Genomic DNA, 23,771 nt, shown 5'->3' with positions numbered 1-23,771 from the left:
TTCAACCCTGGTGAGGTGCTGTGTACTACAAAGGAGCATCAGTTCTTTGCATGGTGCACTGTACTGTACTGTACTGTACATTTGTACATTACCTGTAGGACAGCCCCATAGAAGCACTTGCTTACCTATAGTTGACTGGCCTGCTTGGCTATACAGCCTAGGGTTAAGCAATGATGACAATAGTGTACTATATTACTTGACCAAACAGACTAGGGTTAAGCAATGATGACAGTGGTGTACTGTATCACATACTAAGACTTGATTGATTGACTGACTCAGATCAGGTGCAGCTGTGTTTCTTCAGCAGCTGAAGTGTTTGTGAGCAGACAAGATTGAGAGTTCCTGCCCAGTACTGTTTAACAAGAAACTAAATGCATTTATAGCACAGTATTTAAGTTGATGTACACAGTAATGAAGGAATCAGTAATAAATTCCATTAGGTATGGTATACACCTGTACATGATTTTTACACATGTTCTTTTTCATGCCTGCCGGCAGATAAAGGGTTTGTGAGAAATTAGAGGTGTGCATCATAGCCTACTTGAGTAATGTAAGGTATGTTACTTGGCAACATTAAGAGCCTCTGTCACAGTTTCTAAGGATTTTTTTTTTTTTTTTCCAGGGGGGGGGGAGGGGGAGGTTGAGAGCATTTGACGACCCTCTACCTAATGGTACACTTTCTTGTGGTCTGTTGTGTCAGTGCAAAAAGAGAAACTCTGTTGTTCAGAAGTTTTGTGCTGCTTCTCAACATCTCTTATGCATACACTTAGACCCGCATAGCAAACATGCAGCAGACCTTTGACCAGCCAGTTGCCATGCACGTCCAGATTCAGCAGAAAATGCCCCCCCCCCTCCCCCCCATGAAAAGTCTGGCTGCGGGCCTGTTGTATGAAAGCTGAATGCAGTAGCTATCCTTATGGTTTCACAGGTACCAGAAGAGAACATCTTAGGAACTTTTGGCCAAGGGTACAAGTATGCCATAGGAATGTTAAATGAGGGACGCATCGCAATTGGAGCACAAATGGTGGGTCTGGCACAAGGCTGTCTTGATGCTACTGTGCCCTACCTTCTGCAGCGCAAGCAGTTTGGTCAAGCCATCTTTGATTTCCAGGTAAAATACATTCTGTGTGGGTGTAGAGAGGTGAAGTGGATGGGAGGAGGACAAGCAGTAATAACCTTAGGCAAGGAATACTGTATGTGGAAAGTGTGAGTTTGACTGGAACAAAGAACTGAAGCTGAGCTCCCTTTCCATACTTTTTTTTTTCCTTTTATCCAAAAAAAAAAAAAAAAAAAAAAGGGGGGGGGGTGGCAGAGTGGCAATAAGGAGTTAAATCTCTAAACATATTTGGTAATACAGTAAGACCTCACTATAACAGACTAACTGGGGCCCAAGCCATTCCGGAAAAAAGCGAAACTCCATTAAAAGTGACATCCGGAACTCCCTCTGCCAATCCGGACTTTTTCCGATATATCAGACATTAGTCTGGATTGCACCAATGGTTTTTAAACTGTTTTCACTACCACTGCAGTACTGTATTGTGTTATACCATTACTACATTAATCAAATGGTATAATAAATATAATAATACTGTACTGTACACTGATAAACATGTCATTTATTTCCCTTATTGTTGTGAACATAGCTGAAGTGTTCAGGCAGTCCAGACTGCATCTGGCTTTATCAGCCATTTTCCGATATATAGGAATTTAGTCCAGTAGCTCCTTGAGTCCGATAAAAGCGAATTCCGGCCTATTGAAGTCCATTATATCGAGGTTTTACTGTACTGGTATTTCAGCAAAGTATCACAGGTACTGGTGGTAAGAAAAAACTAACATTTTTGCACAGTATATGCTGTCCTGTACAAGTACTGTATATAGTACATATTGCCATTTGAAAAGGCTGTTATTGTGCCATTACAAAAGTAAAGGTTATCACAGACAATGCAGAAATTGTGAAATAAGTCTGTGAGTGTTGTAGGAAATGTATGTGGAAGAATAATTATGGAGACTATAAATACAGTCACTGCTTGCATAACACATGATCCTAAAGTCCAAATCTCTCATAAAAAGGTACCATTTTGTGTCCCAAAAATGTCACAATGCGGAAAAAATAGATATAATGCAATCAGAGGAAGCTGCTCATTTTTTACAGCACCTGACTATGCAGTGACAATGGACATAACATGGTGGGAGGCCTCAATTTATGTTTCAAAGCCATACTATGCAACCAGTGATAGACAGAATGCGGCATGAGGCACATAATTATGGTTGGAAATCACACAACACAGCAAGTAATAGACAGAGCATGGATTGCATCAGCTAAAAATGAGACGTCAAACATCATGTGCAAGAAGGTGAGGCGGTGGGAGGTGCGGTTCAGGGCAAATGACAGCATGCAGGCAGTGAGCCAAGTGGGGGGCGGGGAAACAAGGAGGGAGATAAGCTAGGGTGGGAGAGAGTGAGGAGAAAAGGAGGAATACAAGTGGGGGTGGGTAGGGCAGGGAGGGAGACAAGTGGGGTTGAGGGAGGGTGGGGGGAAGGGGAGGAAGACAAGCAGGAGTGGGCGAGGGTGGGGGGATGGGGAGGGAGACAAGAACTACTACCCCCCTGACCTGTCTCACTCACTCACTCTTTTACTCACCCATTCTCTCACTCACTCACTCACTTCACACACTCACTCATTCACTCTTGCACTCTCTCACTCTCACTGTCTCACGGATGGAGGGGAGAAGAGAGGGAAGAGCCGTGTACACCACCACATCTGTGTTGAGACACTCATTTCAAACCTATGGCCCCCAAAAGTGAACTTGCGGCTGGCTTAGATACCACTGAAACCCTTTAACATGTAAACACGTAGCCCTATAATGTGAAATTCTCATAAAACGGGAACTTCCGGGGACAATATTCCCATGTTATGTGAACGCTGACTGTACAGTACAGATCTGAATGTAAGGTTGCAGGTAGTTTGCATGAACATTTATGAGTGCCCACAGTAATGTATGGGTGTGGAATCTGGTATGGCAGGAGTGTGAAAAGTTAGTATAAGAAGAGAAATGGGACAGTTAAGAAATGTGTGTAGAGTTTGCATATTGGATAGAATAAGAAATGGTGATATCCAAAAAATGTTGATTATGGAAGCCTTTTGATAATAAGGTAGATGCCTGTGCTTAGGTGGTAAGATAATAAGAGAGAATGGATGTAGGTAGGGTGGTGAATTGGGTTTGTATGAGTTTTGAAAATGAGCTGTGGCACGGCTGGCTATAAATAAGACAAATGGACATGTGAGAGAAAGCTAGGTGCTACAGGCAGTTAACCTTGGATAGGTAATCTTGGGTCTCACAGACCCTCCCCACCTTTTTGTGTGTGTGTGTGTGTGTGTGTGTGTGTGTGTGGTAGTAGAAGTAGTTGTTTCCGAGGCAGTCTGGCCGAACAGCCCCAAGTCTCCAAGGAAGGCCACGGCCGAGACCAGGCTTTCCCACAGAGCTCAAAGGGTGTATGTTGTGTTGTTGGCGTAGGTGATTGTGTGCAATGCAGTCTTCCATAATGTGCTTAATAGTATGAGGTGCTGTGTTGCATCCTGGACAGGCATCAGCAATGGAGTCATCCAGCCTCTTCTGATAACTTAAGAGGGCTGGATGATGCCCATATCTCAGCCTGGCCAGGTGGACCCTGTCTTCATGAGGGAGGTAGGATTCAGAAGGGTGGATATCAGGAGGCCGTGCGTGGAGCTGTGTGTTGTCTGTATACAAGTGACTGACTGGGGCGGCGAGTGATTTGAGTATGGATATGCTTCTGGAAGCTGGTCTGAGACGAGGGAGGGGGGAGAGATGACAGTATTTGTGTATGATGTAGTGTGCTGGGTGTTGTTTTGATGTTCCTTGGTGTGTGTGGATGTGCTGCCATGTAGTGTAGTGGATGGTGTGGGTTTGTGGAGGCTGCAGCGAGAATTTGGGTGCCTCTTATGTCTAAATGATCCTTGACTTTGAGGACTTTAGCATCTTAGTGTAGGTGGTCTGTGGGTGTAGTACTTTGCAGCTTGTGATTATTTTTAGGGCCTTGTTCTGTATGGTCTGTAGAATGTTGTAGTGTGTTTTAGTGAGGTTCGAAGCCCAAACAGGGCTTGCATAATTCATCACTGAATGTATATATTGTTTGTATACTGTTGTGGTGTTTTTTTTGTTGTGTCCAAATGTTGTATGGGCAAGTGACCTTAAGGCACTGAGTCTTGGTGTTAATTTATCTTTAATGTTTGTGATGTGTTGTTTAAAAGACATTGATGTATTGTTTGTTACACAAAGGATTTTGGTTGGTTGTGTGTGTGTGTGGTAGGGGAGTGTTGTTTATGGTGAGGTGTGGAATGTGACTGTCCAGTTTGTGAGAAGGGTCATTGTAGATTTGGCGGGAGCTATTTTGAACCTGTTTGTGGTGAACCATTCGTGTAGTGTGTTGAGGTAAGGTTGGAGGATGCGTGCGGCTGTATTTGCGTCGTGGTGTGTATATGTAAGTGTTATATCGTCTGCATGGAAAGCTATGTGTATCTGTAGTGTGTAGGGTGTGGGTATGTTGTGCATGGATAGGTTAAAGAGTGTAGGGAACAAAATAGATCCTTGGGGGACACGATTTGTTAAGTTTCTGATATTCGAAGACTGACCGGCGAATGTTACATGTGCACATCTGCCTGCTCAGTAGTTTGCCAGCCATCTTCTTGTGTTATTGTGCATGTTTGTGTTGAATATTTTGTTTGTGAGGTAGTGGTGGGGGATGGCATCAAACGCCTTGCTAATGTTTAATGTGACTAGAAGTGTTCTATGTGGTGGCCTAGCTGAATTCATGCCATCAAAAACTCTCTGGGTGAGGTCTGTAAGAAGAGTGTTTGTGGAGTGTACTGGCCTAAAACCATGTTGTGATGGGGCTAGGGGGGTGTGAGGTGTGTCTTGTTGTAGTACCAGTCATTCAGTGACTTTGGAGGTGGTGCAGAGACGTTTGATGGGGCAGTGTGAGGAAGGTAACGTGGGATCTTCCTTTTTTTTTTGTTGTAGACAGTGTTGTAGGGGAGCTACAGCCATCTTGTGTAGCTGCATTTGGTACCCAGATGTCACAAGGGAAGTAGCTGTCACCATGCTGTCTTAAATATGGTATCTTACTTACCTGTAAGGTAAGAGTGGGTCTTCTAGACCCATGATTACCTTTACAGTACAGCCAGTTTTGGTCACTTGACCTGAGGTATCTAGGGCCTAAATGATCATAGCCCTCTAACTGTTGTAAATACAACCTTTCATCTGAGTGATCAAAGACTGATGACCTACTGCATTTATAATAAACAATTTCCACACAGAGATGGCCTAAAAATGCAATCTTGTTTTCTCAGAAAATTGAGAAATTTTTCAACATTTTTTTTTTATTAAATATCAAAATTTTCCCCCCATTTTTGTATATTATATCCTGTATGCATTACTTTTTAGTACAATGTCAGTTAAATATATATAATTTTGTAAATAGGGTAAAACGGGGTAGTTTTGTCACGGGGGTGATTTTGCCGTGATGCCATAATTCCAATTCAAAGGCCCATAGCTCCCAAACTATTGCATGGATTCAGCCTCAGTTGGGCTTAGGTTTTAGAGGAATGCTGACCTAACAATGTCATGTGAAATTTTGATCCACTGTGCAAAAAAATGGCATTGGAGAAATGAATTTTTTTGCCAAAATTTTTCAACATTTATTGCAATTAAAAAAAAAAAAAAAAAAAAAAAAAAAAAAAATCTGTCCATTATTTACATGTTTTAGGTTAGTGGTTCAGAACTGTTTGCATTGTATGTACACACACACACACACACACACACACACACACACACACACACACACACACACACACACACACACACACACACACACACACACACACACACACACACACAAACACAAACACACACACACACCATTATCAAGAAATCCTTGAGTCAAGGGAAACTACCTGATATTTGGAAAAAAGCAAATATAGTCCCCTTATTCAAGAAAGGAAATAGACAAAATCCTCTCAACTACCGACCAGTATCACTGACCAGTGTTGTAAGCAAGGTATTAGAAAAACTTATAAGAAAAGCTTGGGTAAATCATCTAGAAGAACACAGTATGATAACAGAAAGACAGTTTGGTTTCAGAAAAGGAAAATCATGTGTTACTAATCTGTTGAGCTACTATGACAGAGTAACAAACACAATACAGGAAAGGGAAGGATGGGTGGACAGTATCTATTTAGATTTCAAGAAAGCTTTTGACACAGTACCACACCAAAGACTTTTATGGAAGCTGTACCATCAAGGAGGAATTCGAGGCAAACTGTTTTGTTGGATGCAAGACTTTCTCATAAAAAGAGAAATGAGGACAGTACTAAGAGGAAACTACTCATCATGGAAAGAAGTGACTAGTGGAGTACCACAGGGTTCGGTGCTGGCACCAATCATGTTTCTAGTGTACATAAATGATATAAACAGTAACACTGGAAATGAGAACTATCTGAATATGTTTGCAGATGATGCAAAAATACAAAGGAGAATTACTAGCACAGACTCTTGTAGGGAGCTACAAGAAGAATTAAATAGACTTCATGAATGGAGTAGTACATGGCAAATGGAATTCAATGTGGACAAGTGTCATGTAATCAAGTTTGGTAAAAGTGGAAAAAGACCTGATTGGGATTATAAGTTAGGAAATAAAACCCTATACACATCAGAAAGAGAGAAAGACCTAGGTGTGATTATCAATAACAGACTATCTCCGGCTGACCACATCAGCGAGAAGGTACGGAACATGTATACACTGCTTGCAAATATGAGAATAGCATTCACATACATAAATGAAGACATGCTAAGAAGGATAATAACATCATTCATTAGACCAACCCTGGAATATGCATCAATAGTCTGGAGTCCTCATCTCAAAAAGCATATAGACAAGATTGAAAAAGTTCAAAGGGCCGCTACAAGATGGATACCAAGCTTAAGGGACCTAAGCTACGAAGAAAGACTAAATAAACTGACTCTACCAACACTACAGGAGAGAAGGAAAAGAGGTGACATGATAATGCTATATAAGTGCATATCAGGAAAGGAGAAAATAGACATAAATGATTACTTAACATATGGAGAAGCATCAGCAAGAGGACACTGCAAAAAACTGCATAAGAAGAGAGGTGATAAAGACGTAAGGAAATTCAGTTTCCCAAACAGAGCAATTGATCAATGGAATGCACTACCGAATGAAATAGTGTGTGCCAAAACAATTCACAAATTTAAGGATATGTACGATAAATATGGTCTAAGACACGGGACAATACGAGCTTGACTCATTCCTGTAAAGATACAATTAGGTAAGAACAATTAGGTAATTAGGTAAGAACACACACACACACACACACACACACACACACACACACACACACACACACACACACACACACACACAAAACAGTACCCTGCCATGCACTCGAGCCACAGGAGTCCCCCCCGACCAACTTTTTTTTTATGCAAGAAAGAAAGAACCAAAGGCTAAGAGCCCACAAATTGTTCCTTTCAAGAGAAAACAAAACAAAAGAGAGCCAAATTCAAGATCTGGTCATTTCGAGATGCCTGGACACACTGTGTTTGAAAGACTGGAGATCATAGGAAGTAGGAAATACAGAGGGAGACAGTTCCAGAACTGACCTGTTGCATAAATGAAGGACTGGGAGTAATGGTTAACTCTTGCAGAAGAGAGCTGGACAGAAAAGGGATGAGAGTTTGTTGCTAGACGGGTGTCATCGATGTAATGTTCACCCAGTGGCATAGTCCCTACTGTATGCTAGGTCTGCCTATAATCAATTGTGTATGATATGCATTGTGGTATTATAACAGGAGTGCTCACCATCCACTCACTTGGTGTAGTGTTGCTCTCAGGTAACTGCCCTTTCCTCTCTTCCTTCTATCCTCTTCTGTCTCTGTTTCCTTCATTCTTTCCTCTTCCTTCTGCCTATGGGTTACTTTACACTTCCTCTTCTGTCTTTCTTTCCTTCATTCTTTTCTCTTCTTTCTGCCTGTGGATGACTCTACACTGAGTGACAAGCCAAATGGTTTCCTGTACACTAGGAAACCATTTACTACTCTGAGTGGTAACCATATAACCAAATTGTGGCGCTTAGTGGCTTAGTGGGTAACTACAACACTCCATTTGGATTCAGCCTGTATAGGTTTCTATCCAAGGGGTGGTTGGGGTTTATTGCTCACGTCATGCCACCCAGGGATGCGTGAGGCTGGGCACTCTCATCTTAAATGTCAAGACCAACTTGCCTAGCCCCAGGCTTCTATGCTTCTCATGGGGCAACACTGGATTAGATGATGGATGGATGACAATAATAACATTAAATATTATAACAATAATAACAACAAATAGGTCACGATGAAATTATTCCATCGGGCAGGGTAATTTCACTGTGGGACACTTTTTTTCCCCCAAAAAAAACTTCCATATGTGTCAGTTTATGTTTAGCAGAAACCACTGTTCACAGTGAAATTACCCCATTTTATCCACTGCAGGTTGTTTCTATTTTTCGTGAGCTGGGTCTCCTGGACCCATGATTACCTGTAGTGTACTGTATCATAAAATATGATTACTTATCTAGTTGAAGAGGCTGAAATTTCAACAGTGGATCAATTGTTTGATGAAGTATTTACAGAGAAGCACACAACAAGGGTTCAGCATCCCTTTTCTGAGTCGATTGTCAGCAGAATGACTGTCTGATAGGTTTTGTGAAGTGCTTATTTAAATAAAAAGAAAAGGTTCATATGATTTGGCTCCTGAGGTGAAGCCAGGATGTAAAGGGCTTGAATGATGTGTGAATGGTTGTTTGGCTCATTTCTCTGGGAATGCTGTTCAGAGTCCTTCCATTTTTTAAACTTTCTCTTCCCATGTTTCTGAATCCTGCCTCGCCAAACTTTAGGTGAGAGAAAAGATCAGGATGATGGTGATGAATGACAGTTTAATGACTCCCATCATCATTTTTTCCACTTCCCTTCAGGCTATGCAGCATGCAGTTGCCTATTTGGCCACAGAAATAGAGAGTGCTCGACTTCTGGTATATAATGCAGCCAGGCTGAAAGAAGCTGGACAACCCTTCATTAAACAGGCTTCCATGGCCAAATTGTACAGCTCAGGTGAGTCTACCAGTAACTGTTCATCTGTTTTGTGGTCATCTGGTATTAGTAGAGTAGCTGTTAAAAATTCATACATTCCAGTCGTTGTTGAATAACTCTTGTCTGTCTGGTCGAGCTGCCCCATCTACTGCAGGCAATCAGTCACCCCTGTGGGGCCATCCCCATGCAGTGAAGCAATGTTCCCTTGTGACAGACAGTGCCGTACCACAACAGGGCACAGGGAAAAGTGTGGAGATTTGGTTCTTGGATGGATGCAACATTTGCATCTCTCAACCCAGTAAACGGCCCTCATAGTAGGCTCCACTTTACCCTGTTATTTGGCTATATGGTTACCACCCCACATTGTAAGTAGTTTCCTGGGTTACAGGAAACCATTAGGCTGGTCTCTTATACTTTCCAGTGATGTGAGGAAGTTGTTGCTACACTGGTTGTCCAGTGATACAGTCAAAGCAGGTGACAGTGTGAATGAAAAGGATCTTCATACAGAAGATAATGTAACAGTCTGATATACTGATTATTCAGGTTATAAACCTGAACTGTATGAGTTTCTGTAAGAACACATTCAAAATTAATTACTGGTTGTTTCCCTCTGAAGGGGAGAAAGGAAATGTTCTCCCGAGCTAGACTTTGTTAGATCATATAGCTCTCTTAGGTGACAGGAGGGCATTACCTCTCCCGGTATGGCAGCTACCAGGCGTGGCTCGAACTCATGACCCCCATGTCCCGAGTCCGATGCTCTGCCGCTGATCCACCATGCCCCCATTTGAAGGGGGAGGGGGAAATGATTTAACATTCCACAGTCAAGCCTGCTGCATGAAACATTTTGCAGGAAGCTGTATAGCAAAATTTCTACTGTACCAGCTCATAAGTTCAAACTTTATTAACTTTGGAAAATCTCAATACTGTACTATCTTTACTGGAGACACCAGGCTTTAGAGAGGTAAAGAAACTGATTTGTGTGTGCCTGTTGTTCATGAAAACACTACGGTATTCCTTTCAAACTGTAGTGCAGTGGTTATTGTTAAGTAGTGGCAAGTGTCAGGCAATTGTAGTTATAAGGCAAAAACTGATCTGGGAGTCAGACAATGGATCTGTTTCACAGTCTGCTTGTATATTATCTAACTGCATCAAACTGCATCGTATCATAACAGCATTGATGCAAACTATAATTATCAATTTCATAATTACCATTTTGTTGGTTTGTGAGCTTCCCAACCTAGTGCCAGTACTCTAATATGATAGCAATGCTAACCACCAGTGACAGGGAAAACTGCTAAAATCCAGACTTCAGAGAAGAGCAGGTATTAATATGGATCAGAACAAGGTAGCAGCAACTGACAAATCAGCCCAAAGTGGTGTACGACCAACTGTTTAAGGGTGTGTTATAAGAGGTGTTGCTTGGAGAAAAGGTTAAAGCTTTTTAGTCATAGGTTTAAACATTTCATCAATAAAGCAAGAGATTTAATTGTAGATTTTTTTTTTTTTTTTTTTTTTTTTTTTTTTTTTTACCAGCCAGATGACACTCATTAAAGATTTTATTCGGTGTATGAGAGAATTTTGAAGCTGATACACTGTTTATTAACCCGCCGCATGCTGGCTAGTTTTAGCCCTATGCGTCACCCCAGTGCCGGCCTTTTTTTTTTTTTTTTTTTTTTTTTATGTGGAATAAACGGATTTTGCCATTAAAATGCTCACCAAGGCTTGGAAATGAGTTTTATTGAGTCCTGCATACGCGTGTACAAGTATAGCCGCTCTCTCACGCTCACCACATATGTGAGAGAAAGCCATTTTCTATGTAAGGCATACTCAGGTATTTATGCTGGGAAGGTATAGCAATGTTCAGTACACTTTTCTGATTACTTATTACTTCAGCATCTATCACAATTTGCGTGTCTTTCTCATTGTGAATGCATTATCTTACATTTACTTAAAGACAGGTACAACATGACTTCATTATGTACAGTCCTGGTACTTACAAGAAGGTATTTACAACTTGACTTCACTATATAGTCCCTACACTTATAAGAAAATATTTACAACTTACACTTACATGAAAATATTTACAAAATACCTTCACACTGTACAGCACTGGGTGAGGCACACAGGCAGAGTGAGCGTGAGGGGGGGAGCGAGTGAGTGTATGGCCTTGACAGCCTGGGGGATGGTAGAGGAACAGTTACCTTACATGCCTGCCAATTTTTACCCGTGAATCTTGAAGAATGCGGTCACAGTGAAGTTTTTTATTTTAAACCGTTTTAAAATGACACTGGCACTGGTCGCGGAATTATGTCAGACCATTTTAAAACGGCACTGGCGTGCGGTGGGTTAACCCAAGCAATATAATCGATCTTTCTTAAACTAAATAAAATAATCTTGAAGTAGCAATACATTCTGTAAAAAGACACCACCACAGTAAAGTGGTTATGATATTTCAGAACCATATCAACCCCATCATACTGAAGGGTCTGTCTGTAAACTAAACAGAATCATTTTGGCAGCAGCAACAAAAAGATGTAACCATACTAAAATACTGTAGTTTATTGAGATTGCTACCAAACCTTTTACTACTAAACCCGTTAAGCCAGGGGTACTCAGATTTTTTGTTGCATTGTACCACCCGAGTTATCAAATCATCAACCTGTACCCCTATTACTGAGGCACTAAATAGAGATTGGTACTCCAGTACCACTAAGTCCTTGTAGAATGGTCACACAGTAGCTGTTGTAAAATTACTGAATAGCCTAATAAATTAATTTGTCAAACAAATATAAAAATATTCTTAACACATTTTTATAATTATGACAGTGACATATTTGAGTGTTAATGATGTGCATGCTTTATGAAAAAGTTTTTCCACTCTCAGTAATCATCTCATATTAGTTAAATTAAACCCATTATATTTTATGTTGAATTTTCATGATACCACAAAGTACTCTGTAGAAAACCTCTTGCATACCCCCAGGGGTTTGCAAACCCCTTGGTTGAGAACCCCTGCCTTAAGTTGATTAAAATTATCTGACAGTAACAAAAGTGCAGTATAATAGGATAGCTAAGCTAAGTAAATGCTGAAGTACACTTTCTGTAACTCTTTTTGCTGTGATCCACTTCAGTCTGAGGATATATTTATTTTGTTCATGATGATATCTAGGGCTGGAGGCGGTACAGTCAAATGAGAGGGAAAGTGGCCATGTGCAGTTTGCCACAAGGGCATGGGAAGTAATTCCATCTTCTGCAGTGTTTGTCATAAGTAGGTGCATAAGAGATGTGGTATTAGTGGCAGACTGCGAGATAACACTGATTTCATGTGTCGGGGAGAGCATGTGGAGACTGTCAGGCATGAAAGAATTGAATTTGTTAGTGAGTCTTTTTCAGTGTGTGGAAAAGTTTTGGTATTTGAGAGACGTGTTATGTGCTGGAGGTGTGGCTGAAGCTAGCTTTGTGGCTAAATTGAGGAGTGGTTGTAAGAAGTTCAGGGAGCTGTTGCCTCTCCTGACATTGAAAGGGCTTTCCCTCCATGCTAAGGGATCTTGGTATGCGACATGTGTTAGGAGTATAATGCTGTATGGTGGTGAGACCTGGGCAGTAAAGGAGGAGGATATTCGTAGGCTCAAACATACAGAAATGGCAGTGATTAGGTGGATGTGCAGTGCGTCCCTGAGTGCAAGGCTGGGGGGGGCTAGGTTTATGATGGAAGAGTTGAGAGGTAGGATGGGACTGGAGTGTGTTGGTGTTGTAATGAGGAGAGGTAGATTGAGATGGTTTGGGTATGTGGAGAGGATGGGGGATGATAACTGAGTGCAGAAAGTGAGAAGTGTTAATACTGTGAGTAAGGCAGCAAGAGGTAGACCGAAAAAGACCGGGACGAGGTCATTAAGTGTGACCTCAGGGATAAGGGACTAAATAGGAAGGCAGCCAGAGATCGAGCAACATGGAGAACCGCCATCAGGTGACCGGGCCGACACATGCAAGCATGTTGGAGCCTTCAAATATGAAACAAAACAAACTTAGTTTTACTCTGCTGCAGAGGTCCTGAAGAGGAGCCCACATGTTGTGGCACTGTTCACCTTGGATGGAGATGCTGCAGAGTCTACCAGGAGTAAAACCTACTCATATGTCCCTGCACCTTGTCAGGGGAAGAACCCTGGTCTGATCCTGGTGAGGCCCTGTCTACCACATGGGGGGCACCAGGTCCCTGCACAGTATACGTACTGTGCTGTACCCATAGGATGACCCTGTCGAAGCATTTGCTTACTTATGGTCGATGGGTCTCCTCAGCTAGAATGGAGTTAAGCAACAGCATCAACTCTACTTTATTTGTGAAAGCTCTGTCTTACTGAATGGGTTAATGATAATCTATGTTTATCCCCTCCAGTTAGAAAAATACAAGGTGAATAAAATTATCAGGAAATAACAGTAAACCTAAAAATACTGGTACACCCATACCCCGATATCCAGCAGTGCTGTGTACCAGTGGGAGTGTTCGGTCAGCAAGTATGTCTGATATTGAAGCAATTTTCCCCATGAGATACTGAAGCCAGAGATGCGTTCCAGACCCAAACCCAAACTCTCATATACCTTACTAAATCAACAGAGACTGACAGAAACACCATAGGTAATGTACCTGAACAGCTAGGCAGGCTGCCGGCAGTGCGCCAAGCAGGGGTGGGGGAGGGCAGGGGGATGGAAAGGGAGACAACCTGGGGTGGGGGAAGGCAGGGGGATGGAGGGAGACATACCTGGCAGTGCCGAGTGTGGTGGGGGATGGAGGAGGGATGGGGGAGGGGGGGAGAGGAAGGACAGGGGGGGGGAAGAGAGGGGATGGAGGGAGGATGGGAGGACTGGGAGAGTCTCGTTTCAAACCTGAGGAAAGGCGAGGTGACGAACATTCAAATTGTTCGGATTGTGGGAATGTTCCCCTATTTCTTGTGTTTGGTCTAGCGAAGCGCCGGTTATCGATAACTCGGATAATGGGGTATGGGTGTATGTCATCAGACTGAAGTGGGTAAGTCAATGTTACGTTGCAGAAGAATTAACATTCCAGTGCTACTTCTAAAGCACATTTGACAACTTCCCCCATTTTATAGTACAGTACCGGTTGTATGTACAAAGCTGATACAGTATCTGTTAACAAATCCCCTACTTTGAGAACTTTCTGTACTGAAAATGTAATTTCTTTTAACAGAGGTAGCCACCAGAGTTACATCCAAATGCATCGAGCTGATGGGTGGTGTAGGCTTCACCAAGGATTACCCAGTTGAAAAATTCTACCGTGACTGCAAGATTGGTACCATTTATGAAGGAACATCTCACATACAGCTTAACACCATTGCTAAACTGGTCAGCCAGGAATACAGCTCATAAGATCACTGTTTTGAATTACCCAAACTTTGTCTTGACTGATGCCAATCAAAGAGCTGAAATGGATATGAGCAAGTCATATCCACTTTATAACAGGTAACAGATGAACAATCAGAGTAATGGACTCACTAATGACATGAAAGAAAGAGATGTACACAGAACAAGCTGAGGAGGTTACACTTAGAGGTTTGCTGGGACTGGATGCAGCAAGATAACAGCCAACAGATTACAGTGAAGAAAAATGGTAAAGGCTTTCATCTGGCAGTGGACCAACTCAGGCTGTCAGTAATCTATCTGTCTACCCATCTATTTATTGCAAGATGCCTTAATCCAACTTAGAGTGACCACAAACAAATTGCTTCCATGTCCCTCTGTTCCCTCGATTTGGCTGCCCATCCAACTCCTATTCTCTGTCTGATATAGCTCATAATAATAAAAATATGTATTAATATTATAACAATTATAATAATAATGTTGCTTTCACTAGCACAATAAATTTTAAGTCAGTAATTACAGTACAGTAAGCCAATAAAAGTAACTGTGTAATGGCAGAGTGGCAGCAAAACCGTTTACACAATACGGAGAAGAACTAGACTGACACTGTTTTTTGGTCAGTTAGTAAAGAACCTTTTTCAGTATGAGGAGACTGTTTGGCTGCCTCAAAGAGTTTGTTAAAGTTGAAGTTTGGTAAAGAGTTAATTATGTAAGAGGGTTTAATATACTGTGTTATTGCACACGACAGTAAGTACAACACCTGTGTCAAACTAATAATTATCAAAATTAAACTGTGTGCATTTCAGGGTTTTCTTTGAGAATTTTTGAAGCCAATTATTGCCATATTGTATCTCTCTCTCACTTTAGGCAGCTTGTGTATTGTAGTTTTAGGTTAATTGCATGCAACAGAATTACAGTGATCCCTTGGCTGTCACACATAATTGGTATGAAACATAGTGAGTGATAACTAATTTGTGTGATAAAATTATACAAAACTTATGGAATTTATCCTAATTGGTCCCATGCACCCCAAGCTCATACCTAATTTTCATTTTTAACAACAATTTAGATGCACTAAATACACAAACATAATGTTATACTGTATAAAGTACCAGTAACACACATATAGATGGTTTGGTTAACAGAAGGTGATGAAAAGGGCACATTAAGGAAGAATATTAAATCTTTCACTGAGTACATGAACACTGGAGAGACTTGAGATGGGCTTGAGGTAAGGGGTTCCAAGGCAAGGAGGAGGAGAGTTAGTGATCTCCACCACCTGGGATTAACTCCTCGAGTAGGGCCTTATTTTTAAATCCCTCAAAGCCATCAAAAACTACAGACTGCATCACCACAGTCTGCTCAGCAGCATGTTAATGATGTTTTTATAGCCACAAAATACACTACAACAGCTGAAGTTCATATTTTCATCTAGAAGCAATACTGAAAAACATGATAAACAAGTGTACCGTAACTGTGGGATCACTGTGCTCCATTCTGTGGTATTTAGATTAGATCCTGGTATGTTCAAATAACTATTTAATGTTAAAGAATTGCTGTTTATCTGTCTTATGCCAGACTCCTTAATTCCACAAGGGGTGACCACAAACAAATTGCTTTTATGTCACCTGGTCCCCCGCCAATTCACTGCCGTGCTCCCAGCTCATATCCTCCCCTCTCTTATATACCTCTCCACTCATTTCCTCCATCTCATCCTTGGCCTCCCCCCTCTCTCTCCTTCCCCCACCCCACTCACACACACTCCCTTCACTAGTTAATCGTTCTCCACTTTCTCCACACAACCAAACCACTCCAGTGCACCTTTCCAATGATCTCCATCACATCCACACCACAATGCTCCTTCACTTCCTCATTTCTCAGTCTGTCTTTCCATGTAACTCCACATGCTCCTCTCATCATCATCATCATCATCCAGACTTCCTTTCCCACCCTAGGGCAGGGTGAGGAGTAGCAATGTTCAGACAGCCCAAATTTGCCCAGTCCAATGGGGCACGCTTCCATTCACTCATCATTCAAGCCTCTGGAATCCTGGCTCTATTGGATATGCCAAAAACATTCACCACGTTCTGTAGCATCACATAAACTTATCTGATAGAGTCAGTCCAGATGCTGCCACATTTTTTAAAAAGGGGTGCCAAATCCCTGGTCATGCACTGCTCACAACATTCATCCAGCCAGCTCAATCTTTTGTCAGTTCCCTAGCCTCGCCGACTTCCAAACCTCTCTTCCTCACACACTCATTTACCATATCTCTCCAACTTCTTGACCTACCTTGCCTCCTTCCTCCTTCAGATTTGCTCAGATATACCTTTTTTCACCACTCTGTTGTCATCCATCCTCTCCACATCACCATCCACATCACCATACCACCTCAGTACACTCACTTCGATTCTGGTGTTCAAAGACTTCCTCACTCCACATCTTTCACGAATCACATTATTTCGTATCCTATCCACCCTCTGTATTCCACATACATTCCTCAGCAGTCCCATCTCCACTACTCTTACTCTTGACTTTTCATTTTCATACCACACCATAGTTTCCAAATCATATGTTAAAGTTGACACTAACACTCCTTCATGTAAGCCTCGTGCAGCTGCAAAACTCAAGCCTCTGCTTCTTATTAAGGCCTTCATCGCACCAGCTACTTTTCTTCCTTGTGTCACTCTACTTTCCACTTCTTTTGCACCTTTTCCTCTCTTTTCTGTTGCAGTACCGAGGTATTTGAACTCGCCCAAATAACTCATTTCCACTACTCTCACTCTTGACTTGTGTCCTTCTAACAAGGTCCAAGCTTCAATTCCATACTTTAGAGTGGGTATCACAATACTGTCATGCAGCGACTTTTTTGCTTCCATGATCAGTTCCCTGTTTCATATCACTGCTTTCAAAGAGCCACCAACCTTTCCTTCTTGTTGTGCCCTTTAAAGCATTCACCCTCCAAACTTCCATCCTTACTCATCACACTATCTAAGTATTTAAATGTACTTACATTTTCCTTTTCCTCGCCATCCAGCCTCACTGTACATCCAGTGACTTCATTTCTCTCAAAGGCCATAACTTTACTCTTCCCTACATTCACCTTTAGACTCCATTTCCTTCACACTCATCCAAACTCATTCACCAAGCCTTGCAGTTTTCCTTCGTTTTCACTTAACAACACAGTATCACCAACAAACAACAGTAAAGGGAGTTTCCAAACATTGCCCTCTCTCATTAAGGCTGCTCCAATATCCACTGCCGTACCTCGTAGCTATCTCTTTTATAACCCCATCCATATACAGACTGAGCAGCCATGATGACATGACAAATTCCTTTTTCAGTCCAACATTCAAACAGAAAAATTCACTCAATTTACTATCCACATGCCCTGCAGCCTTAGCCCTCTGATACATACTCTTCACAGCATTCAACAACTTCCCATTTACTCCATATATTCTTAATATTTTCCACATTCCTTATCTGTCCACCCAGTCATATGCTTTCTCCAAATCCATGAAGGCCATATACAACTTCTTTCCCTTCTCTTGAAACTTTTCCAGTAAAGACCTCCATCCATCCATCCATCCATCATCTAAGCCTGCGTTGCCCCATGAGGAGCATAGGAGCCCCGGGCAAGGCAAGTTGGTCCTGAAATTTAAGAGAGTGACCAACCTCACTCATCCCTGAGTGGTATTACATGAGCAATAAACCCCAACCACTCCTTGGATATAAACTTGCACCGGCTCAATCTGATTGGGGCGCCATAATTACCCACTACACCACCAGGCGCCATATTTTGGTTATATGGTTACCACCCAGCGTAGTAAATGGTTTCCTGGTGTACAGGAAACCATTTGGCTTGTCACTCAATGCAGATTCACCCATAGGCAAAAGGAAGAGGAAAGAAAGACAGGAGGAGGAGTGTAAAGCCACCCGTAGGCAGAAGGAAGAAGAAAGAATGAAGGAAAGAAAGACAGGAGTGTAAAGCCACCCGTAGGCAGAAGGAAGAGGAAAGAATGAAGGAAAGAAAGATAGAAGAAGAAGAAGGAAGGAACTCTTCCAATGAAGACATAAGAATGAATATCTGATCTAAACAACCTCTTCCCTTCCTAAAACCTCCCTGTTTTTCTCCAAATAATTCCTCTGTTCTTTCCCTAACTCTGTCTGTAAGTTTCTGATCATATATTACTATTACACCAAGACAAATGCCCCTATGACTACCACACACTTCTATTTCCTCTTTTCCTTTGTACAGGGGAATAATTATACCTGATTTCCAATCCCCAGGGACCCTACCTTCCTCCCAGGCCAATCTGCACATCTTCCATAACTATTCTACTACTATCTCTCCCCCATGCTTCAGCATTTCACCACATACCCCATCAGTTCCTGGGGCTTTCCTCATTTTGACTTTCTTCATTGCTTCCAATACTTCCATTCTACTGCTTGCTTCCTCTCTGTTCACCTCCCTCTTTCCAGCCATTCCCTAACCACTTATACTTGCATCACTTTCCTTCTCTATGTTTAACAGTTCCTGGAAGTGTTCTGTCGATCCTCACTTTTTCTCCCTTCTCCACTAGCAATCTACCATTGTTATCTTTCACTTCCCGACTGACTTCTTTATTACCCTGTCTAACTCCCTCTTCCTCTTTCCAGACCATTTTCTTATATATATACCGGTATAAGTGGTAGGTGGGGGTACTCACCATCCACTCACTCGATGTAGTGGTGCTTTGGGTGTCTGCCCTTTCCTTTCTTCCTTCCTTCCTCTTCTGTCTTTCTTTTCTTCATTCTTTCCTCTTCCATCTGCTTACAGGTGACTTTACACTTCCTCTTCTGCCTTTACTTCGTTCTTTCCTCTTCCGTCTTCCTATGCGTGACTCTACACTGAGTGACAAGCCAAATGGTTTCCTGTACACCAGGAAACCATTTACTATGCTGGGTGGTAACCATATAACCAAATTATGGCACCTGGTGGTTTAGTGGGTAATCAAGGCGCTCCATTCGGACTGAGCCTGTGCAGGTTTATATCCAAGGGGTGGTTGGGGTTCATTGCTCATGTATTGCCACTCAGGGATGAGTGAGGCTGGTCACTCTCATCTTAAATTTCAGGACCACCTTGCCTTGCCCCGGGCTCCTATGCTCCTCATGGGGCGACATAGGATTGGATGATAGATGGATATATATATGGAAAATGTGAGTGCATTTAAGTACGTGGGTAGTGTGATAAGTAAGGATGGAAGTTTAGAGGGTGAAGTGCTTGACAGGGTACAACAGGGATGAAAGGTTGCTGGTTCTTTGAAAGCAGTGATAAGGAACAGGGAAGTGAGCATGGAAGTAAAAAGTCACTGCAGGACAGTATTGTGATACCTATATACCATAACATGTGGAAGTGACGCTTGGACATTCTTGGAAGGACACAAGTCAAGAATCAGAGCAGTGGAAATGAGTTATTTGAGAGGAGCATGTGAGTTACATGGAGAGACAGACCGACAAATGAGGAAGTGAAGTACTGTGGTGTGGATTGGGACATGACAGAAAGTGTAAGCAGAAATACACTGAGGTGGCTTGGCCATGTGGAGAGGATGGAGAGCGAGAGACTAACGAGGATAGTGTATGTGAGTGAGGTGGAGGGAGAGAGAAGGAGGGGGAGACCAAGGAAGAGCTAAAGGCATTGAATGGAGAGGTAAATGAGAAAGGGAGATGTGAGCTGGAAGCAGGGCAATGAAGTGGCATTGGACAGCCGACATGAAGACGAATTGTTTGTGGCCACCCCTCAAGGGATTAAGCAGTCTGGCAACATATTATATATATATATATATATATATATATATATATATATATATATATATATATATATACACACACACACACACCAGTATATAATAGACTCAAATGACATTAACTGGTACAAGGATACTGCAAGCAAGTAATGTAAGCTTCACTTTGAGTACAATAGACTGATCCTGTAGAATTAATCTTTTGACCAAAGATGTGATGTAAACTGTTTGGTCGTGTCATTGCCTTGCAGCCTTTGAAACTGACTTGAGCACTAATTCCTGTAGACTTATAGTTTAGTTGTATATATTTATAGTATAATATTATTAGTTGTATACATTTGTCATAACATGAGCAATGTTTTTACAGTGTAAAACCTAGTTGTGGTAAGATGTTTGAAAATATGATACAGTAATCTGTATACAGTATGTATATATATATATATATATATATATATATATATATATATATATATATATTCACACACACAGAGAGGCAGACCCCGAGATATGATAACCCTAGATGCGATACTCTGTCATAGTGATGGGGTAGAAGTACCACCCTACCCCACCAAACGATGGCCAAACCCCAGTATAACAATGAGTTTTGTTTGTTTTTCAACCAATTTTGATGAATTTTAGTCTTAAACTTTGTGTTTAGGCTGATTTATAAACTGTTTTCAGACTTATTATTAATGTGTTTTAGTCACAGGTCGGGTGAACATTGTCATTTTTGGGTAAACTTTACTAAGTTTTTTTGGGTAAACTTTACTAAGTTTTTTCCTGAGTTATTTTTGATGATTTTCAGGTTTTATTTTTTGGTTTAGGTGAGTTATGAATTGTTTTTGGGCTTAGTTTATCTTGTTTCAAAGGCGTTTGTGGGTTTAGGTTAGCAGTATGGTTTTCGCCACGAAAGATCCACCATTGACATAATCTCCTAATTCATACCATCCATCAATCAATTGACCTACATGGAGATTGACCTACATGCGTTGATGAACAAGAGATTGAATTAGCAAGAGCTGCGTACTGGAGTTTGAATTCAGAAGTAAGAAGGTTAGCTAGGAGAGATAAAAGAAGATGTGTGGATGAAAAAGTTGCAGAGACTGAAATCTTAATAAACAAAAATGATGGACAGAGTCAAAGAATAGCATATGAATCGATTAGAGAACTGAGTGGTAATGCTGGTAAACGCAAGGAAATACCAGTTAGAGACAGGGAAGGAAATTTATTGACCAAAGATGGAGATATTAAAAATGGATGGAAAGAGCATTTTGAGACAGTTCTTAATAGACCAATACCACCAGAAGAGGATATACCGTCTGCTCAGGAAGATTTAAATATAGAAACAGGAGAGTTGAGGCTTGCAGAAGTGGAGAAAGCAGTAAAACAGTTAAAGAATAATAAGGCACCAGGGGAGGATGGTTTATTTCCGGAAATGTTTAAAGTGGAGGGGGATAGATTAATAATGATCTTGACCAAGCTATTCAATAAGATATGGGTGACGGGGTTACTACCATCAGTTTGGAAGAATGGTGTGATTGTTAAAGTTCAGAAGGGAGACCTGAGTGAATGTGGTAATTGGAGGGGAATCTCTTTGTCACCGATAGCTTTGAAAGTTTTCAGTAGAGTGTTGTTAAATAGGTTGGAGCCAGTGGTTGAGGGTATTCTGAGGGATGAACAGGCTGGTTTTAGAAAGGGACGTGGTTGCAATGATCAGATCTTTATAGTTAGGCATTTGATGCAGCAAGTTAATGAAATGAGAGTACCGTTAAGTCTTTGTTTTGTTGATTTTGAAAAGGCTTTTGATAGTGTTTCGAGAGAGACTGTGGGGAAGATCATGAGACATTATGGAATACCAGAGGAGTTTGTGAGGGTCATTATGAACATGCATGAGGACACATTTTGTAAAGTGATGGTTGATGGCTGTCTGAGTGATTCGTTTGAAGTCAAGTCCGGAGTAATTCAAGGTGGTGTTCTATCGCCTTTACTATTTATATTGGTCATTGATTACATTATGAAACGCGTTGTAACAGAAACCGGTGCAGGTATACTTTGGGGAGAGAACAGGAAACTTTTGGATTTAGATTATGCAGATGATATAGTTTTGATTTGTGATGGCCCAGAAGAGATGCAGAGAGTGTTGGACTGTTTGGTGAGTGAAGGTCACAAGGTGGGTTTGGTTATTAATTGTGGAAAAACTGAAATAATCAATATGAATATGGAAAATGCGCAGGAATGTGTAATTGGAGGTATGGTTGTAAAGCAAGTTGATAGGTTTAAATATTTAGGTACTTATTTAGCCAAGGATGGTTCTTTGAACTTTGAATTCGAGGAAAGGTTAAAGAAGGCTAATCAGGCAATGGGAATGCTTAAAAATATTTGGAATAATAACAATTTCTCTGTGCATACAAAAATCAAACTTTATAAGGTAATGGTTAGGAGTATCTTAATTTATGGACACGAGTCTTGGTACAGCACAGTGACTATGGAAAATAAATTCTTGGTGTTTGAAAATAAAGCACTTAGAAGAATATTAGGAGTTAAGTGGTGGGAATGGATACCAAATAGTAGAATTAGAGAAATAACGGGAGTGCAGCCGGTCGATGAATATGTTAGATTCTCACGATGGAAGTGGCTAGGACATGTGTATAGGAGACAGGGAATAGTACGAGGTACACCAGGGTGGGTGGCACTTGGTAGGAGAGGTAGAGGAAGGCCAAAAGAGACATGGGTGAGGACAATGAGACGGGAAGCTGGAGATGAATGTTGGGGAGATCTTGAGGAGTTAGCACAAGATAGGATGTGGTGGTGTGAGTTCATCGAGGCCCTATGCATCCCCGAGGGTGCCACAGGAAATGATTGATTGATTGACCGACATGGAGAAACTCATGCAGTAGCCCTTGATATTTCTAAAGCTTTCGACAGAGTATGGCACCGTTCCCTGTTGTCCAAACTCCCTTGCTATGGACTAACGTCTTTTGTTCCTTTGATTTCCTCATATCTTAGTGACAGGAAAATAAGAGTAAAATTAGATGATGTATATTCCAATTTCCACTCAATTAACACCGGCGTGCCGCAGGGGTCAGCTCTGGCACCAACCCTATTACTTGTTCATATTAATGATCTCTTATCTGTCACCCACAATCCCATCCACTCATATGCAGATGACTCAACACTACATAGTTCATTCACACTCAGACACCCAATTACAAAGTCAACTATCTCTACCTCTCAACTCAGTACAGCTATCTCCATAAATCAAGACCTATCCATGATCAGTGAATGGGGACAAAACAACCTTGTCTCATTTACAAAGTCTTATATCTCTACCTCTCAACTCAGTACAGCTATCTCCATAAATCATGACCTATCCACGATCAGTGAATGGGAACAAAACAACCTTGTCTCATTTAATGCTAATAAAACTAATATATACAATTTACTAATAGAC

At 41.4% G+C, this 23,771-nt stretch overlaps 1 protein-coding gene across 1 annotated transcript in view; it reads left to right on the top strand.

Moving 5' to 3' along the window:
* LOC145417491 (short/branched chain specific acyl-CoA dehydrogenase, mitochondrial) overlaps positions 1-20,937 on the top strand; it is a 54,730-nt gene extending 33,793 nt beyond the window's left edge. The window contains exons 7-9 of the mRNA XM_080286200.1: positions 929-1,111; positions 9,050-9,185; positions 14,368-20,937. Of these exons, the coding sequence (XP_080142326.1) occupies positions 929-1,111; positions 9,050-9,185; positions 14,368-14,546 (498 nt within the window). The 3' untranslated portion in view covers positions 14,547-20,937. The remainder of the gene's footprint in view (positions 1-928; positions 1,112-9,049; positions 9,186-14,367) is intronic.
* The last annotated feature ends 2,834 nt before the right edge of the window (positions 20,938-23,771 follow it).

Source organism: Coenobita brevimanus, chromosome 110, assembly GCF_032717465.1.
Source record: "Coenobita brevimanus isolate Jiangsu-jjx chromosome 110, ASM3271746v2, whole genome shotgun sequence".
Lineage (NCBI taxonomy): Eukaryota > Metazoa > Arthropoda > Malacostraca > Decapoda > Coenobitidae > Coenobita > Coenobita brevimanus.
This window is presented reverse-complemented; position numbering and strand designations above follow the sequence as displayed.